Raw genomic sequence first — 21,126 nt, 5'->3', positions numbered from 1 at the left:
ACTGTACATGAAACCGCTGGGAGAGATCATCCGGAGACATGGGGCGCGGGGTTATCAGTACGCTGATGACACCCAAATCATTTTCTCTATGTCTCCGACTGATGCAGTGACTGGGGATGGCGTCTCTCCTCTCGTGGCCTGTCTGGAGTCAGTAATGGGCTGGATGAGGAAAAACCGACTCAAGCTAAATCCAGAGAAAACGGAGGTACTAGTGATAGGTTCCCCTGGTCCAGGAATGGCGGTGGTTCCACCTGTCCTGAACGGGGTCACGCTCCCTGTGAAGGACTCCGTGCGCAGTCTGGGGGTGCTTCTTGACTCGTCGCTCCACCTGACTGCTCAGGTGAATGCGACGGTCAAGAGCACTTGTTACCAGCTTCGGCTGATTCGCCAGCTGCGCCCATACCTGGACCGGAGGGACCTAGAAACTGTTGTACATGCTCTGGTAACTTCGAGATTGGACTTCTGCAACGTACTCTACATGGGGCAACCCTTATAACAAACTCGGAAGCTCCAAATGGTACAGAATATGGCAGCCCGGCTGGTCACTGGCGTATCCAGGACCAGCCACATAACACCTGTGCTTAAAGATCTCCACTGGCTGCCTATTCGCTTCCGAGCTCAATATAAGGCGTTGGTTATTACCTATAAAGCCCTAAATGGCTTGGGTCCAGGATTCCTAAAGGACCGCCTTTCCCCGTACAATCCGCCTCGCACCCTCAGAACATCTGGGCAGCAACTACTGAAGGTGCCTGGGGCTAGGCTAGCTTCTACTTCTAGAAGGGCCTTTACCACAGCTGCCCCAGCCTTTTGGAATACGCTGCCCATAGAGCTCCGCTCATCCACCACCCTGGCCCAATTTAGGAAGGATCTTAAAACCTTCCTATTTAACCAGGCATTCCCCGACTAAATATCCTGTGGGCCTCCCTCCTCTTCCGTGGCCATGAGGATGGGCTATCGGGGCCTTTGCTATTGTTTTTAGATTGTGTTTTATTGATGTTTATGTTTTTAATCTGTATTTGTATGCACTTGTTGCATTGTTGTAAGCCGCCCTGATCTTTTTGGAAGGGCGGGATATAAATAAAGATTTTATTATTATTATTTATTTTATTTATTTATTCTGCGCTATCACTGTCATGGATGGGATGAGGACAGGAGAGCGATCCCATCCCTATGCTATCTGTGTCTGATGATCTCCAGAGTCTTTCTCTTTCACACAGCAACCAAGTCGGAAGTATGGCTGAGTTTACTCAAGATGTTAAAGCAGGAAAACCCCACTACCTGCAAAAGATCCTTTTAATAATAATAACAATAATAATAATAATAATAGGATTTATTTATATACCGCCCAATCACTGGGAATATGAGCGGTTTACAACAGAGGGGATAATAGATAATAGATGTTTTCCAAACATGTTTTAGAGAAGGAAGACAACAACGGTTCAAGTCCAAACTAGAGTAGAGTCCAGGAATCGATTGCTGTATGGCACATTAATCTGTAGAAAATTACAATTGATTCAATGGTTCTACTCTTTTCAGGACTAAGAATCAGATTGAGGTTCATGTTCCCCACCACAGAGCATGAAAACAGTTGCAGAGAAAGTACAAGTTGAATTCTCGATCAAGAGAAGAGAGGCCATGCGTCATCAACAGAAAACCCAGAGGAATACTTGACTCGTATTCAGCCCCACACTTCCCAAGGGCCATGCGATCTGCAGTTTGTCCACGTGTTTAGGCTTCGTCCTTTGCAGTGGTTCTTCCATACAGGCCTAAAGGATAAAACCGAGGAGGAAATCCAATTATACAAACCAGCCAATTATTTGGCAGCTGTGGCCTTTTTTTAAAAAAATTAAAAATTACATGCAATTATCCATTATCTTATTTCACATTATAAAGCATAGATCAGGGTGACCAGATGTCGTCCTTTTCCAGGACATGTCCTATATTTCACCTTCTGTACCGGAGGAATTTCACAACAGCCTCCATTTTGAGCATCACTATGGTCCAAAACACACTGCAGAAATAATCCAGTTTGAGACCACTTTAAATGCCCTGGCTCAATGCTGGAAACTAGTTTTGTGAGACATTTAGGCCTCTCTGTCAGAGAGCTCTGGTGCCACAACAAACTACAAATCCCAGGATTCCCTAGCACTGAACCAGAACAGTTAAAGAGGTCTTGAACTAGATTATTTCTGCAGTGCGGTGGGTTTTTAGATTTTATTTGGTAATGTCCTACATCTTACAGTGCCTTGTCCTCCTTTGTAGCTAGGACATCTGGTCACCCTGGCGGCATAGATACACGATTTGTACAACAAAGACTGTCTCTACGTATAATTTATAGTATGCATACTATAATATTTATAATATTAATACTATAATATCACATCATAGACATTCACACAAATATATGAGGTAATATATAAGAGATAACAATTCTTATAATTCTGTTATGAACTCTATTAGACCGCTACCTTTTAATGTTTTCTACTCCATTCCTTTGTGGCAACTGACTTCCTCCTAATTGGCCAAACTTTCCCCCTTTGCAGCCTATCCTTCTTATTGATGTTTCTAAATACGTGCTCTTTTTTCTATTTCTTCTAAAGATTACAGTACATAAATAATATACCAGATTTGTGTGGTAATCCTTTCTCCCTTTCTTTTGTTGTCAGATTTGTATTGTGTTCTGTTCGTTTCAGAGTTTATTGTGTAAACTTTGTTTTTGTCTCTTTTCTTTAAAAAAACTGTATTTCTGATGGGTTTTTCATAAGGAAGAGAGTTTCAGATTGTTTCCTTCTTGGTCATCATTCTGGTCCCATTGTATGTTTTGATGGGGTACGTCAGAGACTCTATCGCTATCTATCCATTCATCATCTATCTAACTATCCGTCTAGTATCCCAGTTTACTCCCAATATGGGGCCCAACATCGTTCATGGAATTGATTAAAATGATATACAGGTTGAGTATCCATTATTCAAAATACTTGCGACTAGAAGTGTTTTGGATTTTTGCTTTATTTTGGAATTCCTGTATTTGCTGCATCTACATACATAATGATGTCTCTTGGAAGTAGGACATGACTCTAGAATTTATTTGAATTCCATATACACCTTATACACATAGCTGAAAGTCATTTTATACACCGTGTTTTAAAAATAATTTGTTCACGGAACAAAGAGCGTATGCAACGAACGGCTAGAAAGTGAAAGCATCACTATCTCAGCCACCCATTTAAAAACTTTGGGGTTTTGGAGGTCTGCAGATACCATCCAGACATTCTGCCTAATATTTAGGAATCTCGTGTCTTGTAACCTGAATCCACTGATCCATATTCTAGTCAAATACCAGGTGCTTAGGCTAGATTTCAGCGGAAGAAACTGGCAAAACCACCCCTGAGTATTCCTTGCCTCTTACGATATTCATGGGGTTGCCCAAGTTGATGGGACTTGGAGGCACATATACACACATTTATTGATACTGAGCAATCAATTTTGGTCCGATATGGAACAGCTGTATTCTGTTTAAGGCTAGAAACTGATCATGAGGCCCAATTGTACATGGATGTACATGATGTGCATTGTGCATGATTGCAGATATGCAAACATATTAGTTCCACATTTCATTGCACAGTATCAAAATTCACTAATAAAGCAGTGGCACATAACCACTGTGCAACTCCCTAAGCAAAAAGTCGTATTCCATCTTCTCACTGTAGTACCCAGCTTGTTGGGGACAATTGGCTTACAGATTGTAAACCACTTAAGGCTGGGAGTGCTAGTTCACTGATAAGAGGTACTGTATAGAGATGTACTTGCTATTGCTATATCATAGTATCTTGGCTAATGTCTGGCTATTCATACATCACTGGGAAATAGAAAAGCAAGGCTAGACGAGGTCCCCAGTTCCTGGAAAGTCCTCTCTTTCTTCTACAAACAGCTTCTTCTGTGGTCAGCTTCCAGTGGACACAAGTCAACCACAGAGTTGTACAATCAGCCCTCCACATTTGCAGATTTGACATTTGCAGAATTGATTAATCTGTTCTCTCTAGGAATCTCTAGGTCTTCCAGTGTGACTCTTTATGGTCAACTTCTGTTGGAAGTTGATCACAGAGTTGTATTGGGTGACATAGATAATCCTAGAGCATTTCCCTAGGCATTTGTAGGTCTTCCAGCACAATTCTATAGTCAATGCCCAGAGGAAGTTGACCACAGAGTTGTTCTGGAGGGCTGAGAGATGTGTTCTCTTAGGTAAAATTAAAAATAGTGGAGGGTTTTATTTGTGTTTTCACTTTCGTGGGGTTCTGTGCCCCTAAGACCAGCGGATGCGGAGGGCCAACGTAATAGTACACATAGCTTGGTTATCTGGAAATTGGAGAGGGGCTCAAAACGGATGAACTTACCAGTTCTCCAACCCTCGACTTGTGCGGATAATTTTCTTCACGCACTTAATATCATCTCTAAGGTCATCATCTAGGAAGTCTGTCAACAGAGAAATACCAGAAACGAACAAGCCGTTATTGGAGATTCCCTAAAACACACACCCAGCTCTTTCCAGAAAGGCAGCAATGCTACTTTGCAAGGCAGGGAGGAGGAGTGGGTTGCAAAGTTGGCCGCAAGGGCAGTGCTGGAAAAAGAGGTGCGCCAATATGTGTGTGCGGAGTGGCTCTTGAAGGTGGGTGGGTAGATCTCAATTGCAGAAACACTTCGAAGGAGACATTTTAGCTGCTCTTCCTTTCCCTGGGTGATGTCTACAATCATCCTGTCAACATTTGGCCTGTATTTCCTAAATAAACACTCTATTATAACTATTATAAAATGACGTAGTGGCGATATGTCTCTCTGGGTAAACTCTCAAAAATAGCTAAAATAGTAAGTGTTGGAAACGTCATCATTTTTCTCATCAATGGTGGGTATGTAATAAGGCTAAATTGGCAAAAGGATGAATAAGGTTTTGAGTTCAGAAATACAGTCGAGATCAGAATTGCTTCAGACGCTCATTTGCTCTTTGATTACTGCAGCAGGAATACTGTATGCTAAATATTGGAAAGAGAAGAATATCCCGAACGTTGAAGAATGGACGGAAAAACTATGGGATCTGGCTGTTTCAGACAAGCTGGCTGAACTACTAAATGGACATTCAATTCAAAGATACCTACAAACATGGCAACCTTTTTATAAATTATGTGGAAAATCTGGAGATATGGTATCTACAGGTTTTGATGTTTAGATACGAATTTTTTACTATACAAATACTAGCTAGGACTACAGTCGCCCCTCCATAAGTCTTTTTTCTAGCTGGAAAAATCCATTTGACAAAACAGTTGCTGTTACAACTCTCTCCTGCAGGACGAGAACTTAAGCATGACAACATCATGCAGTAAGGCATGTAGAAAGGCGCTACTATCTGGCTATGCTTTCTTTCCTCATGCCATAAATTTGTACACTTCTCTGAACCGTAGCCATGACTCATAGAATCATAGAGTTGGAAGAGACTACAAGGGCCATCCAGTCCAACCTCTTGCCATGCAGGAACTCACAATCAAATCACCACTGATAAATGGCTACCCAGCCTGTTTGAAAACCTGCAAAGAAGGAGACTCCACCAGACTGCAAGGCAGCAGCATTTTCCACTGTCAAACAGCCCTTAGTGTCAGGAAGTTTCTCCTAATGTTTAAGTGGAATCTCTTTTCCTGGGGCTTGCATCCATTGTTCTGGGACCTATTATCTGGAGCAGGCAGCAGAAAACAAGCTTGCTCCATCCTCAATGTGAGACTCCTTCAAATACTTAAACAGCACCATCATACCACCTCTTAACTTTCTCTTCTCCAGGCTAAACAAACCAGCTCCCTAAGTCTCTCCTCATAGGGCTTCATTGTCTCCAGACCATTTTGGTTGCCTTCCTTTGGACACATAGCTCCAGTTTCTCAACATCCTTTTTGAATTGTGGTGCCCAGAACAGAACACAGTATTCCAGGTGGGGCCTGACCAAGGCAGAATACAGTGGCACTACTATTTCCCTTGATCTGAACACTATACTTCTATTGATGCAGACTAGAATTGGATTGGCCTCTTTAGCTTCTGCATCACAATGGATGCAAGCTACATGAAAAGAGATTCCACCTCAACATTAGGAGGAACTAACTGACAGTAAGGGCTGTTCAACAGTGGAACCCACTCCTTCCTCGGAGTGTAGTGGAGTCTCCCTCCTTGGAGGTCTTTAAACAGAGGCTAGATGGCCATCTGTCGGGGATGCTTTGATTTGGATTTCCGGCATGGCAGAATGGGGTTGGACTGGATGGCCCTTGGGGTCTCTTCCAACTCTATGATTCTATGATCACAATGTTTACTCATGTCCAACTTGTTGCATACTAGGACTCCTAGTTCCCTTTCACATGTTATCTCCTTAAGCCGAGTGTCCCTCATCCTTTATCTATGCACTTCATCTTTCTGCCCCAAGTTCCACCTGTCCTGAACGGGGTCACGCTCCCTGTGAAGGACTCCGTGCGCAGCCTGGGAGTGCTTCTTGATTCGTCGCTTCACCTGACTGCTCAGGTGAATGCAACGGTCAAGAGCACCTGTTATCAGCTTCAGCTTATCCGCCAGCTGCGCCCATACCTGGCCCAGAGGGACCTTGAAACGGTGGTACATGCTCTGGTAACCTCTAGATTGGACTTCTGAAATGTGCTCTACATGGGGCAACCCTTATACCAAACCCGGAAGCTACAGTTGGTACAAAATATGGCAGCCAGGCTGGTCACTGGTACCTCCAGGGCCAGCCATATTACACCTGTGCTTAAAGATCTGCATTGGCTGCCTATTTGCTTCCGGGCTCAGTACAAGGTGTTGGTGATTACCTATAAAGCCCTATATGGCTTGGGCCCAGGATACCTGAAGGACCGCCTCTCCCCATACATTCTGCCCCGCACCCTCAGAACTTCTGGGCAGCAACTACTCAGGGTTCCAGGGACCAGACTCTCCTCCACAAAAAGGAGGACGTATTCCAGCGTTGCCCCTGCCCTTTGGAATATGCTGCCCACAGAGCTCCGCTCGGCCACCTCCTTAGCTCAGTTTAGAAGGGACTTGAAAACCTTCCTATTTCGAGCTGCATTCCCTAAATGAGCTCCTGATGGCCTTCCTCCCTCTTTAGTCGGCAAGATGGCTGGCTGATGGGGTTTTGACTTGTTTTTAATATGTGTATATTATTGTATTGTATTTGATTTTATTGTAATGTTCACCGCCCTGATCGATGGAAGGGCGGTACAGTGGTACCTCGGGATACGAAATACCCAGGTTACGAAATTTTCGGGATACGAAAAAATCCCATTGGAAATCATTGTTCCGGGTTACGAATGTTTTTTCGGGTTACGAATAAAATTTTTGGTGCTTTTTTCGGCTTTTTCACACGAAACGCGGCTTTTCCCCATTAGCGCCTATGGCAATTCGGCTTACGAAGGCTTTTCGGGTTACGAAAGCGGCCGCGGAATGAATTAAATTCGTAACCCGAGGCACCACTGTATATAAATAAAATTATTATTATTATTATTATTATTATTATTATTATTTTGAATCTTGATCCTGTCCTCTGGAGTATTAGCTATTCCTCCTAATTTGGTGTCAACTACAAATCTGATAAGCCTGCCCTCTATTCTTTCATCCAACTCATTGATAAAGATGCAAGGCAGAAGAGAAACTCCCTTGAAAATCTTTCTTGTGGCACCGCAGTGTGGAATGCCCTCCTTTTAGAGGCCTGACTGGTACCAGCTCTGCTTTTATTGCAGGGCCAAGGGAAAACAAGGGTTTCATCATGTTTGCACATTGTATATGGTTTTGCTAGTTGTTTCTGGCCTGTAAGTATTTCTTAGTACTTCACATTTTAAATCATTCCTACAATTAAACCCACTCTCGCAAGCTAGCCCAGGTCCTGTCTGAAAGAGCAAGTTACTTACACATGCAGTCAGTCCTGCAGAGATTCAATGAGGTACGGCAACCATCATCACAATATTCCATGTTTTTCAACTGGAAAATGCCATAAGCTCGGCCGCTGTCGACTTGCTGTCTTCCTATCTTACCCGAATTGTAATAGCTTAAAAAAAAGGCCATGCAGACCCCTGAAGCAAAGCAAGCAGGAAAAATGCTGTAGCAAATTGCATATGGAAGGAAATGAGTACACAGAAATGCTGCTGAATTTATTTTAGCCTTTTGAGGCAGAGAGTGATCTGAAATATTAATTGCCGATTTCTAGCAAACATCTTTATACAACGGTAACAACAACAGTAACAGTTATTACAGGTTGAGTATCTGGAATCCCAGAATCCAAAATACTCTAAAATCCAAAATTGTCAACATGTGACACCTTTGCTTTTGGATATTTCAAACATTTGGCTACTGCACAAAATCATTCAAAATATCATGCAGGCTCTGTGTATAAGACAAATAAATGAATGACGTGTTTAGACTTGAGCCCCATCTCCCTCCAAAATAAATCATTGCATATATGCGATTATTCTAAAATCCAAAAAAAGTTGAAATCCAAAACACTTTTGGTCCCAAACACTTTGGATAAGGGATGGTCAGCCTGTCTAACTATTATTTATTACCTGCCTAGTTGTAGGGACTAGAGCTGGGAAGAACAACAGATTAAAATACAACAACTGATTAGACCAGCTAAAAAAAAAATCGCATAATGTTGCTTAACACAGCAGGAAAAACAAAAATGAATTAAAAACCATCAATACTTTAAAACGTACAATTAAAAAAAACATAGAATCATAGAGTTGGAAGAGACCCCAAGGGCCATCCAGTCCAACCCATTCTGCCATGCAGGAACTCTCAATCAAAGCATCCCCGACAGATGGCCATCCAGCCTCTGCTTAAAGACCTCCAAGGAAGGAGACTCTATCACCCTCCAAGGAAGGAGTCTGTTCCACTGTCGAACAGCCCTTACTGTCAGGAAGTTTTTCCTAATGTTGAGGTGGAATTTCTTTTCCTGCAGCTTGCATCCATTGTTCCGGGTCCTGTTCTCTGGGGCAGCAGAAAACAAGCTTGCTCCCTCCTCAATATGACATCCCTTCAAATATTTAAGCAGGGCTATCATATCACCTCTTAACCTTCTCTTCTCCAGGCTAAACATCCCCAGCTCCCTAAGTCGTTCCTCATAGGGCAAGGTTTCCAGACCCTTCACCATTTTGGCTGCCCTGCTCTGGACAAGCTCCAACTTGTCAACATCCTTTTTGAATTGTTTTGCCCAGAATTGGACACAATATTATTCCAGGTGGGGCCTGACCAAAGCAGAATAGAGTGGCACTATTACTTCCCTTGATCTAGACACTATCCTTCTGTTTATGCAGCCTAGAATTGCATTGGCCTTTTTAGCTGCTTCATAGACAACATGTGGTCAACTAGATCCCTTTCACACATATAAGTCTCCTTAAACCAGGTGTCCCCATCCTGTATCTATGCATTTCATTTTTTCTGCCTAAGTGTAGCACCTTACATTTCTCCGCATTGACATCCATTTTGTTAGTTTTGGTACCCCTCTAGAAAGCCATGGCACACCCCCTCTGAAGAAACTTTCCAAGCCCATGATAGGGTTACCTTAGAGTCACCATAAGTCAGAAATGGCTTGAAGGCATACAACAACAACTAGAAAACCAGCCGAGCCCCTTCTCCCATGGCACATCTCCTCTCGGAAGCATGGAGCATGTTTGGAAAGCAGCACATGGAATGCAAAAGATGGGAAAAGTCAGGACAAAAACTCACAGTCGCCCACGCTGTACCCTCTATATCCTTCCACTCCTTCAGCTTGCAGAATATGAAACAGTTGACATTTTCTAAATATCTTTGTTTCACCAACCGCCGAGAGCAGGCAGAGGAAGAAAGGGGTCAGAAGCTTCAATGCAGGCATCACAAGGTTTAATGCAGTGGTACCAGAGGTTTCTAACCCTCCAGCTCTCAGGAGCCTTGTTATAAAAGAAAGAATGTGCAAGCAGAAAAAAGGAAGAATAAACCTGTTCCTAATGTGGGCTCACTTTGCAGATGGCAAAGTCCAGATAAGGGCCAATCAGATCCAGTATCTTGCTTCCCACTCGACCCAACTGCCAGCCCATGAGATGCCCATAAGCAGGACAAGCGGCCGATAACACCTTCCCACTGATGTTCTTCAGGAACTGGTAATTTGGGGTTGTTCACATGCTGCTTCTCTCCAAGGCAAAGGAGGTTTTCTGAAGACTCAGACACATTGCAGGAGGCGATCCATCTACATCTTATCGGAGACACTGTGGCACAGTGATTTGAGTGTTGGACCATGAACACAGGATAATACACTTGGGCAGTAAAAATAGCCATAGCAAGTACATTTCTATACTGCTTATCAATGCACTTAAGCACTCCCTAAGCGGTTTACAATGTATAACCTAATTGCCCCTAACAAGCTGAGTACTCATTTTAGCAACCTTGGAAGGATGCAAACCTGAGTTGAGCTTGAGCCCTTGGCTGGTATTGAAATGAAAATGAAATGCACAGATATAGGATGGGTGGCACCTGACTTGACAGCAGTACAGCCTGCCCTTGTTATATGTGGGGGATCCGTTCCAGCCCCCCTGCGTAAGGCAAAGGACGCGGGACCTAAAATTCTGTTTGTATGAATGGGGCGTGCTCCCATGCATCACGGGCATGTGCCCCATTAATTCTACAGGGGCTTGCTGTCTGCATGAACTTGAGTCCACATATGGCAAGCCTGCGTATGGCATGGGTGTGCTGTACATGCAAAAGGGATCTAAAAGTCTTAGTGGACCACAGGCTGAACATGAGCCAGCAGTGTGATGCAGCAGCTAAAAAAGCCAAAATGAGTCAAAGGGTCCGAACAGACAGGTCAAAATAAAGCTGCTTTGGGTCACTTTGGAGGTATGCTGCTTAAATGACACAGGCATCTTAAGAGGCCAGAAGCTGTGCATCATTTAAACAACATACAAGGCACACAACAACAACAATCACATCTTTCAGACTCACTGCAGATGCACAAATGAAGTGGAACCCACACTCATTTATTTCATGAGGCCAGGTGCACTTGTTGGCTCTGACCCATAGTGAAACTCTCAAAGGGCTGGATTTAGTCAGAGGTTTATCTTTGGCTTCTTCTGGGGCAAGATGGTGTGATTTGCTCAAGCTCACCTAGTGGGTTTTCATGGCTAAGCAGGGATTTGGACCCTGGGGCTAGTCCTAAGTTGTTGTTGTTGCTGTTGTTCTGTGCCTTCACATTGTTTCTGACTTATGCTGGCGAATCTATCCTGGGGTTTCCTTTGCATAATGGGTTGAGAAGAGGTTTACCACTTCTATGCTCTGAGGCTGAGAGAGTGTGACTTGCCCAAGGTGGGTTTCATGGCTGAGCTGGGAACTGAACCCTGGTCTCCAGAGTTATAGTCCAGCACTCAGAGAACTATGCCACACTGACTCTCCCACACAGATGTGCATTACACAAATTGCTGTGGACTTTCTCACATTTGCACTGACTTCTAATTATCTTCACTTTCCCATGTATATTTGCACCTATTTTCTATCTCTCTGCCAAAAATATGCAGCCATGAGATGAAGATGGATGGACGCATATTCGACAATGTGCATCCTTGCAGATACTCCAGTAAAAACTGTGAAGGCTTTTTTCTGCACGGTTTGTTTTAGCTTTCTACCTGAAAAAAGCCTGAACACCTCCAAATTGTGTGTGCCGGTATCATATTCTGTTCAAACAGAATGAATATTTTAATTGTGTAGACAGGCAGGTTGACCAGCCATCTTCCTTTTCCAGGACCTGTCCTACATTTCAGCCTTCTGTCCAAGCATGGCTAATAAGTATGAATTTGTATTTGTGGGTGTTTTTAGCTTTTATTTGGTAAAGCTCTACATTTTTCTTGAGTGTCCTATATTTTGTGGTGCCTTGTCCTCCTTTGTGGTTAGGACATCCGGTCACCCTGGCCCCAGGTCTCCAGACTCATAGTCCAGCATGCTTACCTGACACTTATGGCAACCCTTTCCAGGGATCTTCTTGGCCAGAGGTCTTCAGAGGAGGTTCCCACCATGGCCTTCCTCTGAGGCTGAGAGAGTGTGACTTGCCCAAGATCACCCAGTGGGTTTCCATGACTGAATGAGGATTCAAACCCTGATCTCCTGAAGTCCTATCCTAGTCCAACATCCAAACCGCCAAGAAAGAGGAGGATCACAGCAGTCTCCCAGAATCTGTGTCTAACATTCAAATCTACACCCTACGGACTCTTGGGAAACCACAACATTCTGGCTCAATAACATGCAGTTGTGTGCCTTTAAATTGTTTCCAACCTATCTATGATAACCCTAAGGCAACTCTATTATATGGCTTTCTTGGAAAGAATTGCTCAGAGGAGTTTTCGCCTTGCCTTTCTCTGAGGCCGAGAGAGTGTGACTTATCCAAGGTCACACAATGCTTTTCCTGCAGAATGGCTCAAGAACAAGTTGCCTATCTGTCAATGGCAACATATCCTTTTTGCGTACTTCCATCTGTGCAGCCTCCGTCAAGAAGTGGATGGTTGAAAATTAACCGGTATTAATTTCCAGACAAACATAAAAGCTATTTCCCAATACAACCCATGATTCATTGGTGAGAGTCTGCTGTACAGAAAAGTCATAGTTAGGAGAACTATCAGAACATCTGCTTCTGGTTTTAAAGGGAAGGAGAAAGTGTGGTTGTGGTAGGACAGCGTGGGACGACAGAACCGAACCAAAACTGTCAATGCCGCACAACCAAATTAAGAAATAACATCAACAACTTTCACCCCCAGAGGCCAAGTTTGCACTAAAAAGGTTTTTACTATCAGAATGAAATATCCGAAATAAAAGTGCAGGTCGAGTCTCCCTTATCCAAAATGCTTCAGGCCACAACTGTTTGGGGTTTCAGATGTATTATTATTTGGATTTTGGAATGCCTGCATTTGCACATATGTGCATCATGAGATATCTTGGAGATGGGACCCAAGCCTAAACACAACATTTATTTTTGTTTCATATGAGGCTAAATTTATGCACAATATTTTAAATAATTTTGTGCATGAAACAAAGTTTGGGTACACTGAATTATCAGAAAGCAAAAATGTCACTGTCTCAGCCACCCCGGGGGGGGGGGGGGGGGGATTGGAGTATTTTGCAACTCTGGATAAGACTAAACCTGTATTGAGAAACTGTCTGTTTTTGTGTATGTTGTTTGATGTCTAGCAGCAACACACTAAGGAGTTTGTCACACTGGGGCTAATTTCGACATTAAAGAGAGATTAAAGCAAATTTTAAGCATCCCGCAAATAAAACAAAAATGGTGAGTAATTGCATGAATTATTATCGCATACAATTGCGTAAATAAAGTGATATCGGAACGGCACTGTCACTGAAATCCCAAAAGTAAAAAAAGATGTGGTTTGTGACCACTTTAATGGCTGGTTTTGTGCAACGTCATGTGAAATTGTTTTGCGTAATTATGTGATTTTTCCAGGATAAACTCTCAATCTCCTCTGTGTGATAAACTCCTAAGTGTATTACATATATACATACAGAGAGAGTGTGTGTGTCTTCAGATTGCATGATCCAGAGGCCTCTTCCTATTGCTGTATATATGGTTTACAGTAGGTGTTGTTGTTGTGTGCCTTCGAGTTGTTTTTCAGTTATGGCAACCCTAAGGCAAACCTCTTACGGAGTTTTCTTGGCAAGTGTCTTCAGAGGGCATTTGCCATTACCATCCTCTGAGGCTGAGAGTGTGTGGCTTGCCAAGGTCACTCACTGGGTTTCCAGGGCCAAGCTGGGGGGCCCTAAAACTCAGAGGAAATCCTTGAGGGTCTTATTCTCAACAGCACAGAACAAAAGCAGAGTGCCTAGCAAGTATCCAAGTATATCTTGCCCACTTCAGCACTGCCAGGAGCATGGATTTGGGGGGCGGGGGCACATTCTCCATAGATGCAGTGGTCCATCCACTGGGATTTGGTTTCACTGCCACTCATGGATGCCAAAATCCATGGATGCTCAAGTTCTGTTATATACAATGAGGCAGTAAAATGGTGTCTTTTATAGAGAATGACAAAATCAAGGAATTTATAAATATAGGCATGGGACAGACCGCCCCCAAAGGTGCCAAATTGTGCGGCTTCCCTCTGAGGAAAAAGTACCCAGAAAAACTGGGTTCTTTTTGTGCTGCAGGTCATACATCACGAGTGCACCAATGGTGCTTTCATTACATAAGAGGCATGCGGCATCATATGGGTGCAGCAGGATACTTACATTGCAATGGCAGGCCCATGTACACGGGACACCACAATTGTTACACTGCCGCACCGTGATAGGGTTAGGGACTGTGCGGTTGCTGCGTGGTCCCTAACCCTAAAACTGGTGCCAGACATGGATACAGAGGGCCAATTGTATTTGCGTGTACAAATGATGAGGACTGTTCACCATCATTTGCCATACAAACACGTTAATTGCAGTTTTTTGGTGGGCTTTTCAGAAGATGCCAGCCACAGATGCTGGTGAAACCTCAGGAAGAAACTCTTCTAGAACATGGTTACAGAGCCCCAAAAACCCACAAAAATTATAGATGCCAGCCATGAAAGCCTTTGACTTCACATTAATTGTAGCTTTCCTGTTGGCATTGTGCGTGCCTCTCCTCTTCTGTGATTAACTCTTTCTTCTTCCCACTTTTACACTAAAGCCAAGGACAAGGAAGAGGTGACGCACACCCTGATGTGTCTTCCAAACCAGATGTCCAAACCTAATTGCAACCAGCCTCCCATCCAAGGCGAACCCTCATTCTGCTTTGGTCAGGCCTCGCCTGGAATAACACTGTGTCCAGTTCTGGGCAAAACAATTCAGAAAGGATGTGGAGAAGCTGGAGTCTGTCCAAAGGAGGGCGACTAAAATGGTGAAAGGTCTGGAAACCACCAAGCCCTAGGAGGAGAAACTAAGGGAGCTGTGAATGTTTAGCCTGAGGAAGAGAAGACTGAGAGATGACAGGATAGACACCTTCAAAAATCTGAAGGGATATCATGTTGAGGATGGAGCAAGCTTGTTTCATGCTGCTCCAGAGACTAAGACACGGAGCAATGGATTCAAGCTGCAGGAACAGTTTCCATCTCAATATCAGGAACATCCATCTTAGTAGACCACAAACTGAATATGAGTCTACAATGTGATGCGGCAGCTAAAAAAAGCCAATGTAGCCCTAGGCTGCATCAACAGAAGTATAGTGTCTAGATTGAGGGAAGTAATAGCACCACTCTATTCTGCATTAATCAGACATTGTGTCCAGTTAAGGGGAACCACAGTTCAAAAACCTGGATTGTGTCCAGAGAAGGGTGACCAAAATAGTGAAAGGGCTGCAACCCACTCATCCTCCAAGGAGTGCTTTAGGGAGTCCTAGTCCAATGCTCAAATCATTACACCATACTGGCTCTCATAGCATGCCTACTCAGATATAAACCCAAACAAGCCTTAGACTTAGGTAAGTGGGCATAGCATTCAAGCAGAAAATGTTGATACATCTGAAAAAGTCATATTTGTATCTTCAAGAGGATGCTAGTGTCCTTTTTCACGGCTCAGCCATAAATCAGAACAGAGACCGTCATTAGGAAAACAGAAGAAGGCTAGGATTTGGAAGGGTAGCTACAAAGGAACTAGACAAAATCCTCAAGTGCAAAGGGGTATCATTGAATACCAAATACCAGGGTTAGTCTGTGCCATCATATTCCCAGTTTCTGTATCTTGGACAGGAAGAAAATCAACCCATTTGAAATGTGGTGCTGGAGGAGAGTTCTGTGGATGCCATGGGTCTTAGAACAAATCAAGCCGGATCTCTTCCTCGAAGCCAAGGTGACCGATTTGAGACTGCCGTAATTTCAACATATCATAAGAAAAAATGACTCACTATTAAAGACAATGATGCTTGGTAAAGTGGAAGGCAGTGGGAAAAGAGGAAGGCTGCATTCCGGATGGTTAGAGTCCATCAAGGAAACCACAGCCAAGTTGGCAAGAACTGAGCCAGGCTGTTAATAAGAACAGTCTTGGAGGTTGCCTGAAGCCAACCTGACAGCAATGAACAACTACCAACCTTTAAGAACGCTTAAAATGCCCAAGCTTTGCAAGGACTGATCTCGTTCTTTGCCGCAGGTAATAATGCTTGGCCCCTGCTAACAGCCTACGCAAGTCAACAGCTGCCAGAACTGAAATCTATAAAGCCATGGTCCATAAACAAAATACTGTGCATAAACAAATTTCCAAGCTACAAGAAACTCTTAGAAAGAAAATCAGAACAAGACAAGATCAAAGATCATATGTTCAGCTGGGCAAAAGATGTAGAGGAATGAGCCATGGCAAGACAACAAACCCAAAAGTTAACAAAATTTCAAAACATCAAGGACAACTATTTTATGATGGGACTCAGATGGCACTTAACACGGATTAAATTAACCAAAATATAGAAAAATCAACAAATGCACTGCTGGAAATGTCAGAGTAACGTTGGATCGTGGCTCCAGATGTGGTGGACCTGTCTGGGAACTGAAAACATTTTGGAAACAACTTCACAACACAATACAGAAAAATCTGAAAATCTCGTATGAATTTGCCCCAGAAATATATTTACTGAATATGCTTTTTCAACTATGACTAGGAGACAGAAACAGACACTGGAGAACATTACTTTGTATAATTGCTATGGCTAGAGTATATATAGTTCAAAAATGGAAAAAGGCAGAGAGTCCTTCAATGGAAGAATGGAGGTTTAGAACAATAGAAGCAACAGAAATGGACAAACTAACATGTGTGATAGACGCAGGACTTTTTGGAAATCACAAGTAAGGTTGGCAATTATTTTTAGAACACTGTTAAGAACAAATGGACTTGTGAGAACGGACTTAATGATGTTTAAGAAAATTAAAACACAATAATCTATGATTCACTTCTTAAGAGAATAAAAAAGCTAAGGAGTTTGAAGAAACATCAGCTCATAAGCTCATAAGCTCACATTCGTATCAAATAGAGAGAGAAAAAAGAAGAAGACAAGAATAGAAAATAGGATACATCAATAATGTATTCAATCATCAAGAAGAATAACTGGAGGGCTGGTGGAGAGATGGGAATGAATAGCAAATACAGAGCAATGGAAATGATGATGGGATAAGTGCATAATATGCAAATGGATGTAATGCTTTTCTTAAATTGTAATTAAAAATGATAAAAATTAAAATATCCAAGCTTTGTAAGGCCTGATCTTGTTCTTTGCTGCAGGGAATGACGATAGGCCCCTGCCAACAGCCCACACGAGAGAACAGCTGCCAGACCGGAAACCCATAAAGCCTTGGTGCATCTGGGTAAAGCACCAAATGTGCTCTAGACTTCTCAGCAATGCAGCTTCCAGTTCTCTTTCACTTCTGCCTGCTTCTTATAGCAAACGAAGCCAAAGTGTTTCAAAGGTGTAGACTAGCAACCATCTTACGCTCAACAGGGATGGATGGATATGGAGGCTATTCACTGGGTGACTGTGAGTTGGCTTTTCTTTTTCCACCCCGTCCTTGTAGTTTCACATTTACTTCTCCCAAATCTGCTGTGTGTGTGTGTGTGTGTCAAGTACAAGTGTCCAATGAGAAAAACAGCTTTTCTGGTTTAGTTTTCAAAACACTACCTACTGGTTTTTATTTCTTTTATGTTTGCTTTCTAAAGTATTGGTGGCACTTTAATGAAGAAGACAAGAAAAGTGATTGTGTTTGATAGGGCCTTAAATCAAGTTATCCTATTGTCCACCGTGACCAGCTCCCCAAGAAGGTTAGGAATGCAATTGCGCGCTCCCAAACTATTGCTTTGATTCAGTTCCCCTATACATTAAGTGATCTTGCAGCACCCTTGAGACAAAGAGAAAGAAGACTGTTGCATAAGCTTTTGAGCTCTCTATGGATGGAGATTTATACCAATGCATGTAGGGGTTTTGAGCGTGTGAGAATAGTAAAAGAAATAAAACATATGTGGTTATGGTGATGGGATTATAAATTCAGTTTCCATGATGGCCATAAGGGAAAATTTAGGACAAAGGTGAGAGACAGGCTGTACATCAAACCTAAGTGAAGAGGTAACTATATGGAAGTGGTGGAGGTTCTTTGTCTGGGGGCATGATACTGTATTGGCTCTAGAGCAGAAGAGAGACTTCTAACAGGATAAAAGTGACTCTAGCTGGCATTTATCACACAATGTTGTATCTGTCCTAGTGCTGCCTTGCATTCAATTACTGTTGTGCACCTTTTCACTGATGGGCAAAACTGGTCGACAGGCTCTCAGCCTTGCTGCTATCCTGCTGCTAGTTTTAATGTGTCAGCATAATATTTTATAGCCTTGTATTATCTGTTTTTGGTTATATATATTTGATGTTGGAAAGTTACAGGGGGGGGGGAGAGTATGAGGGGGGAGTCTGTCCTTTGCTTCCACCTCCAGACATGATCCAATACAGATTAGATTAGATTTGTTACAGTTCTTTAGAAACATAAAACTGAGAAACTGTTTTAAGGATACAGTACAATTACCACCTGGCACCTAATAACAAACCTAGCTTTGTAACAGCATCTAGATTTAAGCCATGTTTTCCTACAGCCCCTTCATATAAGTATCGTGGTCCCTCCGTATTTGCAGGGGTTTGGGGTGAAGGAGCTCTGTGAATGTGGAAAAACTCCAAATTAAGAAACACTATTCTTTTTACCTAAGAGGACAGCTCTCTAGGAATCTCCAGGCCCTCCAGTGCAACTCTATGGTCAACATCCGCCAGAAGTTAATCACAGAATCACGCTGGAGGACCGACAGATGCCTAGAGAAGTGTTTTTTCTAGGAACATCTAGGTTCTCCAACACAACTCAATGGTCAATGTCTGGCAAAGTTGCGCTGGAGGATCTAGAGATTCCTAAAGAGAACGTATTAATCAAAACCATAAATAATCAAATCCACAGAAGTCAAAGTTGCAAATGCGGAGGGCCAACTGTCGTGAGAAAATTTGTCTCTCAAAGGTCAACAAGATTGGAGGAAACGACAGCAAGTGCTGGGAATAATACTGGATAAAAAAGGGGGAAAGAGCTGTTGGAGAGTTTGCAAGAGATAATTCTATTGTCATAAAACAAGCAGGTAAGGAAACGGGGATTGTGTGTGATAAAACAGTGGAGCATATAAAGCCAGCTAACAGTTCCTACTGCTTATAAGATATGTAAAAACATTCCAGTGGGATATATTTCCAAAATTATAAGAATTGTGGTGGAAGAAGGGATGTCTCTAGGATATATAACTGGTAAAGAAAAAGATTTATTGAACTCAACTCTTAGGACACCAATATTTTATGTTCTTCTTAAGATTCACAAAGGCACAAATCCTCCTCTTCCAGGTAAAATTAGAATGTGGCTCGGATTTAAGACTAGTATCACAACTGTAGTCCAATTTTGGAAGCCATTCATACCCTACTTGAGTCCCTATACTGGGAGAAAGGCAGGATACAAGAAAATATAATAATAATAAAATAATACTTGATAAACAAACAAACAAATCCTTTTAAGGTTGAAAGAATGATATATAATAGGCATTATGGATGTAAGAGCATTATATACCATCATACCCCAGGATGAAGCCGTGGAAATGATAGAATCTTCTCTGGACAAAAAGGAAATCAAGACACCTTCCAACACATTCCCTGCTCTTCTCATTAGTAATAGTATTAACCAAAAATTACTTTAAATGTGAGCAAAAATACTATTGTGCTGTTAAGGAGCTGACAACCCTGGCATCATGCCCCATGGCTCCAGAACATGGAACATGTTTTAAAATGAATAATTAATGTTAATAGTAAGTACAAGGAAAAACTCATTTTTAGGCAAAGTATTTGGATGATATATTTAACCTTTTACATTTAGGGAAGTAATGATTATCTAAAATATTTTTGTAATCATCTTAGAACTATGATGCCTAATCTCCTATATGGCCTAAAACACATTTCTTTTTATGAAGATATTATATTATAATGGCATCCATGATATTGACACAACAGCTGAGGGCAACGGGTCACTAACACACAATATCTAATGTTTTAAGACAAACAGTGGAAAGGTTCTGTTCAGAACTTTTAAAGGAGTTACAGGGTCCAATACAATTGGCTGCATTGCTCTCTCACATATAATCATATTATTAAAAACCTGGCTTCTCTGCCTGCCGAAAGGAGCACATGGCAGCCGTTTAGTCTGACCCCATGAGAAGACGTTCCTGGGTTTTTACCTGAGGGAGCCACAGGAAGATGCAGCATTGGTGTTGCCTTTACCTGGGGCAAAGGTGAAGCATCCAATGAACGCTTATTGGTCCGGTCGAGCAGAGAGAGCCAGTGGATGGTGCAGACCGTTTGGGGATGGTCTGGAAGGAGCTCCCGGGGCCCCAGGAGTAGTCCTTCCTCTATGAGGCTTTCTCTCAGGTGCACAACTCGGAGATCTTGGAAGCGTTTGGGGACGGTCTGGAAGGAGCTTCCGGGGCCCCAGGCGCTGTCCTTCCTCTATGAGGCTTTCTCTCAGATGCACAACTCGGAGATCTTGGAAGCGTTTGGGGACGGTCTAGAAGGAGCTTCTGGGGGCCCAGGCGCTGTTCTTCCTCTATCAGGTTTTCTTTTTCCCCAGCAGCTTCCTGTGGCAAGTTCCCATAGCATCTCGGGTTCAGAAACAAAGGATGCAAACGAACTCCTTCATATCTCCACATCAGATATTCTGTTACAGTCCTTAGAGTAGAAGAGGCAAGGCTGCTGCCTTCTGACAGGAGATCTATGTACAACTGAAGAAAGACGCATCACCTCTGGAGGAACAGCAGATGAGAAACTATCGCAGATTCAGTCCCAGGCTGAGACAAAACCAGTCTTCCTAGAGAAATGCTCTCGTGCGTCCAGCCATGGATCTGTATCCTAGGACTATCAATACAAGTCATGGGCAGCAAAAGCGCTTGAGTCTGGAGAGAAGCACGTTCCAACCAGAGTCTGGGCCATCCACCAGAGAATGCATCACTTCTTCTCAAAATGACCAGCTCCCACCAAAGAAAAGGTACACCTGGGGCTGGCTCTAGGAGGTGTGCTGCAAC

General features: G+C 42.8%; 2 protein-coding genes across 3 annotated transcripts in view; one reads left to right on the top strand and one right to left on the bottom strand.

Annotated features, from left to right (window-relative positions):
* Window positions 1-1,066: 1,066 nt before the first annotated feature.
* Window positions 1,067-21,120, bottom strand: LOC121932225 (lysozyme C, milk isozyme-like). 2 transcript variants are annotated; one of them, XM_042470722.1, is made up of 4 exons: window positions 20,287-21,120; window positions 7,941-8,102; window positions 4,395-4,473; window positions 1,067-1,766 (listed from the first exon to the last, which is right to left on the bottom strand). In XM_042470722.1, exons 1-4 carry the CDS (start codon window positions 20,312-20,314, stop codon window positions 1,679-1,681), a joined length of 357 nt encoding a protein of 118 aa, XP_042326656.1. In that variant the 5' UTR covers window positions 20,315-21,120; the 3' UTR covers window positions 1,067-1,678. The 2 variants fall into 2 exon arrangements, with proteins under 2 accessions (XP_042326656.1, XP_042326654.1); XM_042470720.1 differs by lacking the exon at window positions 20,287-21,120 and adding an exon at window positions 9,754-10,362 and having other exon boundaries at window positions 1,068-1,766.
* The window catches only part of LOC121932226 (sperm acrosome-associated protein 5-like), a 23,382-nt gene continuing 19,717 nt past the window's right edge, over window positions 17,462-21,126 (top strand). Inside the window, exon 1 of the mRNA XM_042470723.1 lies at window positions 17,462-17,533. Coding sequence (XP_042326657.1) covers window positions 17,500-17,533 — 34 coding nt within the window. The 5' untranslated portion in view covers window positions 17,462-17,499. The remainder of the gene's footprint in view (window positions 17,534-21,126) is intronic.

This window comes from Sceloporus undulatus, chromosome 5, assembly GCF_019175285.1.
Source record: "Sceloporus undulatus isolate JIND9_A2432 ecotype Alabama chromosome 5, SceUnd_v1.1, whole genome shotgun sequence".
NCBI classification, from domain to species: domain Eukaryota; kingdom Metazoa; phylum Chordata; class Lepidosauria; order Squamata; family Phrynosomatidae; genus Sceloporus; species Sceloporus undulatus.
Note: the sequence above shows the minus strand (reverse complement) of the source record. Positions and strands in the feature narration are given on the sequence as shown.

Bases quoted from the DNA above. Each gene is read 5' to 3' on its own strand.
- LOC121932225 (XM_042470720.1), bottom strand. From the start codon at position 9,898: ATGCCTGCATTGAAGCTTCTGACCCCTTTCTTCCTCTGCCTGCTCTCG. The intron at 4,474-7,940 runs GTAAGTAACTTG...CTCTGTTGACAG, and splicing joins CTGCAGGACTGACTGCATGT to ACTTCCTAGATGATGACCTT. The intron at 1,767-4,394 runs GTAAGTTCATCC...TTTATCCTTTAG, and splicing joins AGTCGAGGGTTGGAGAACTG to GCCTGTATGGAAGAACCACT.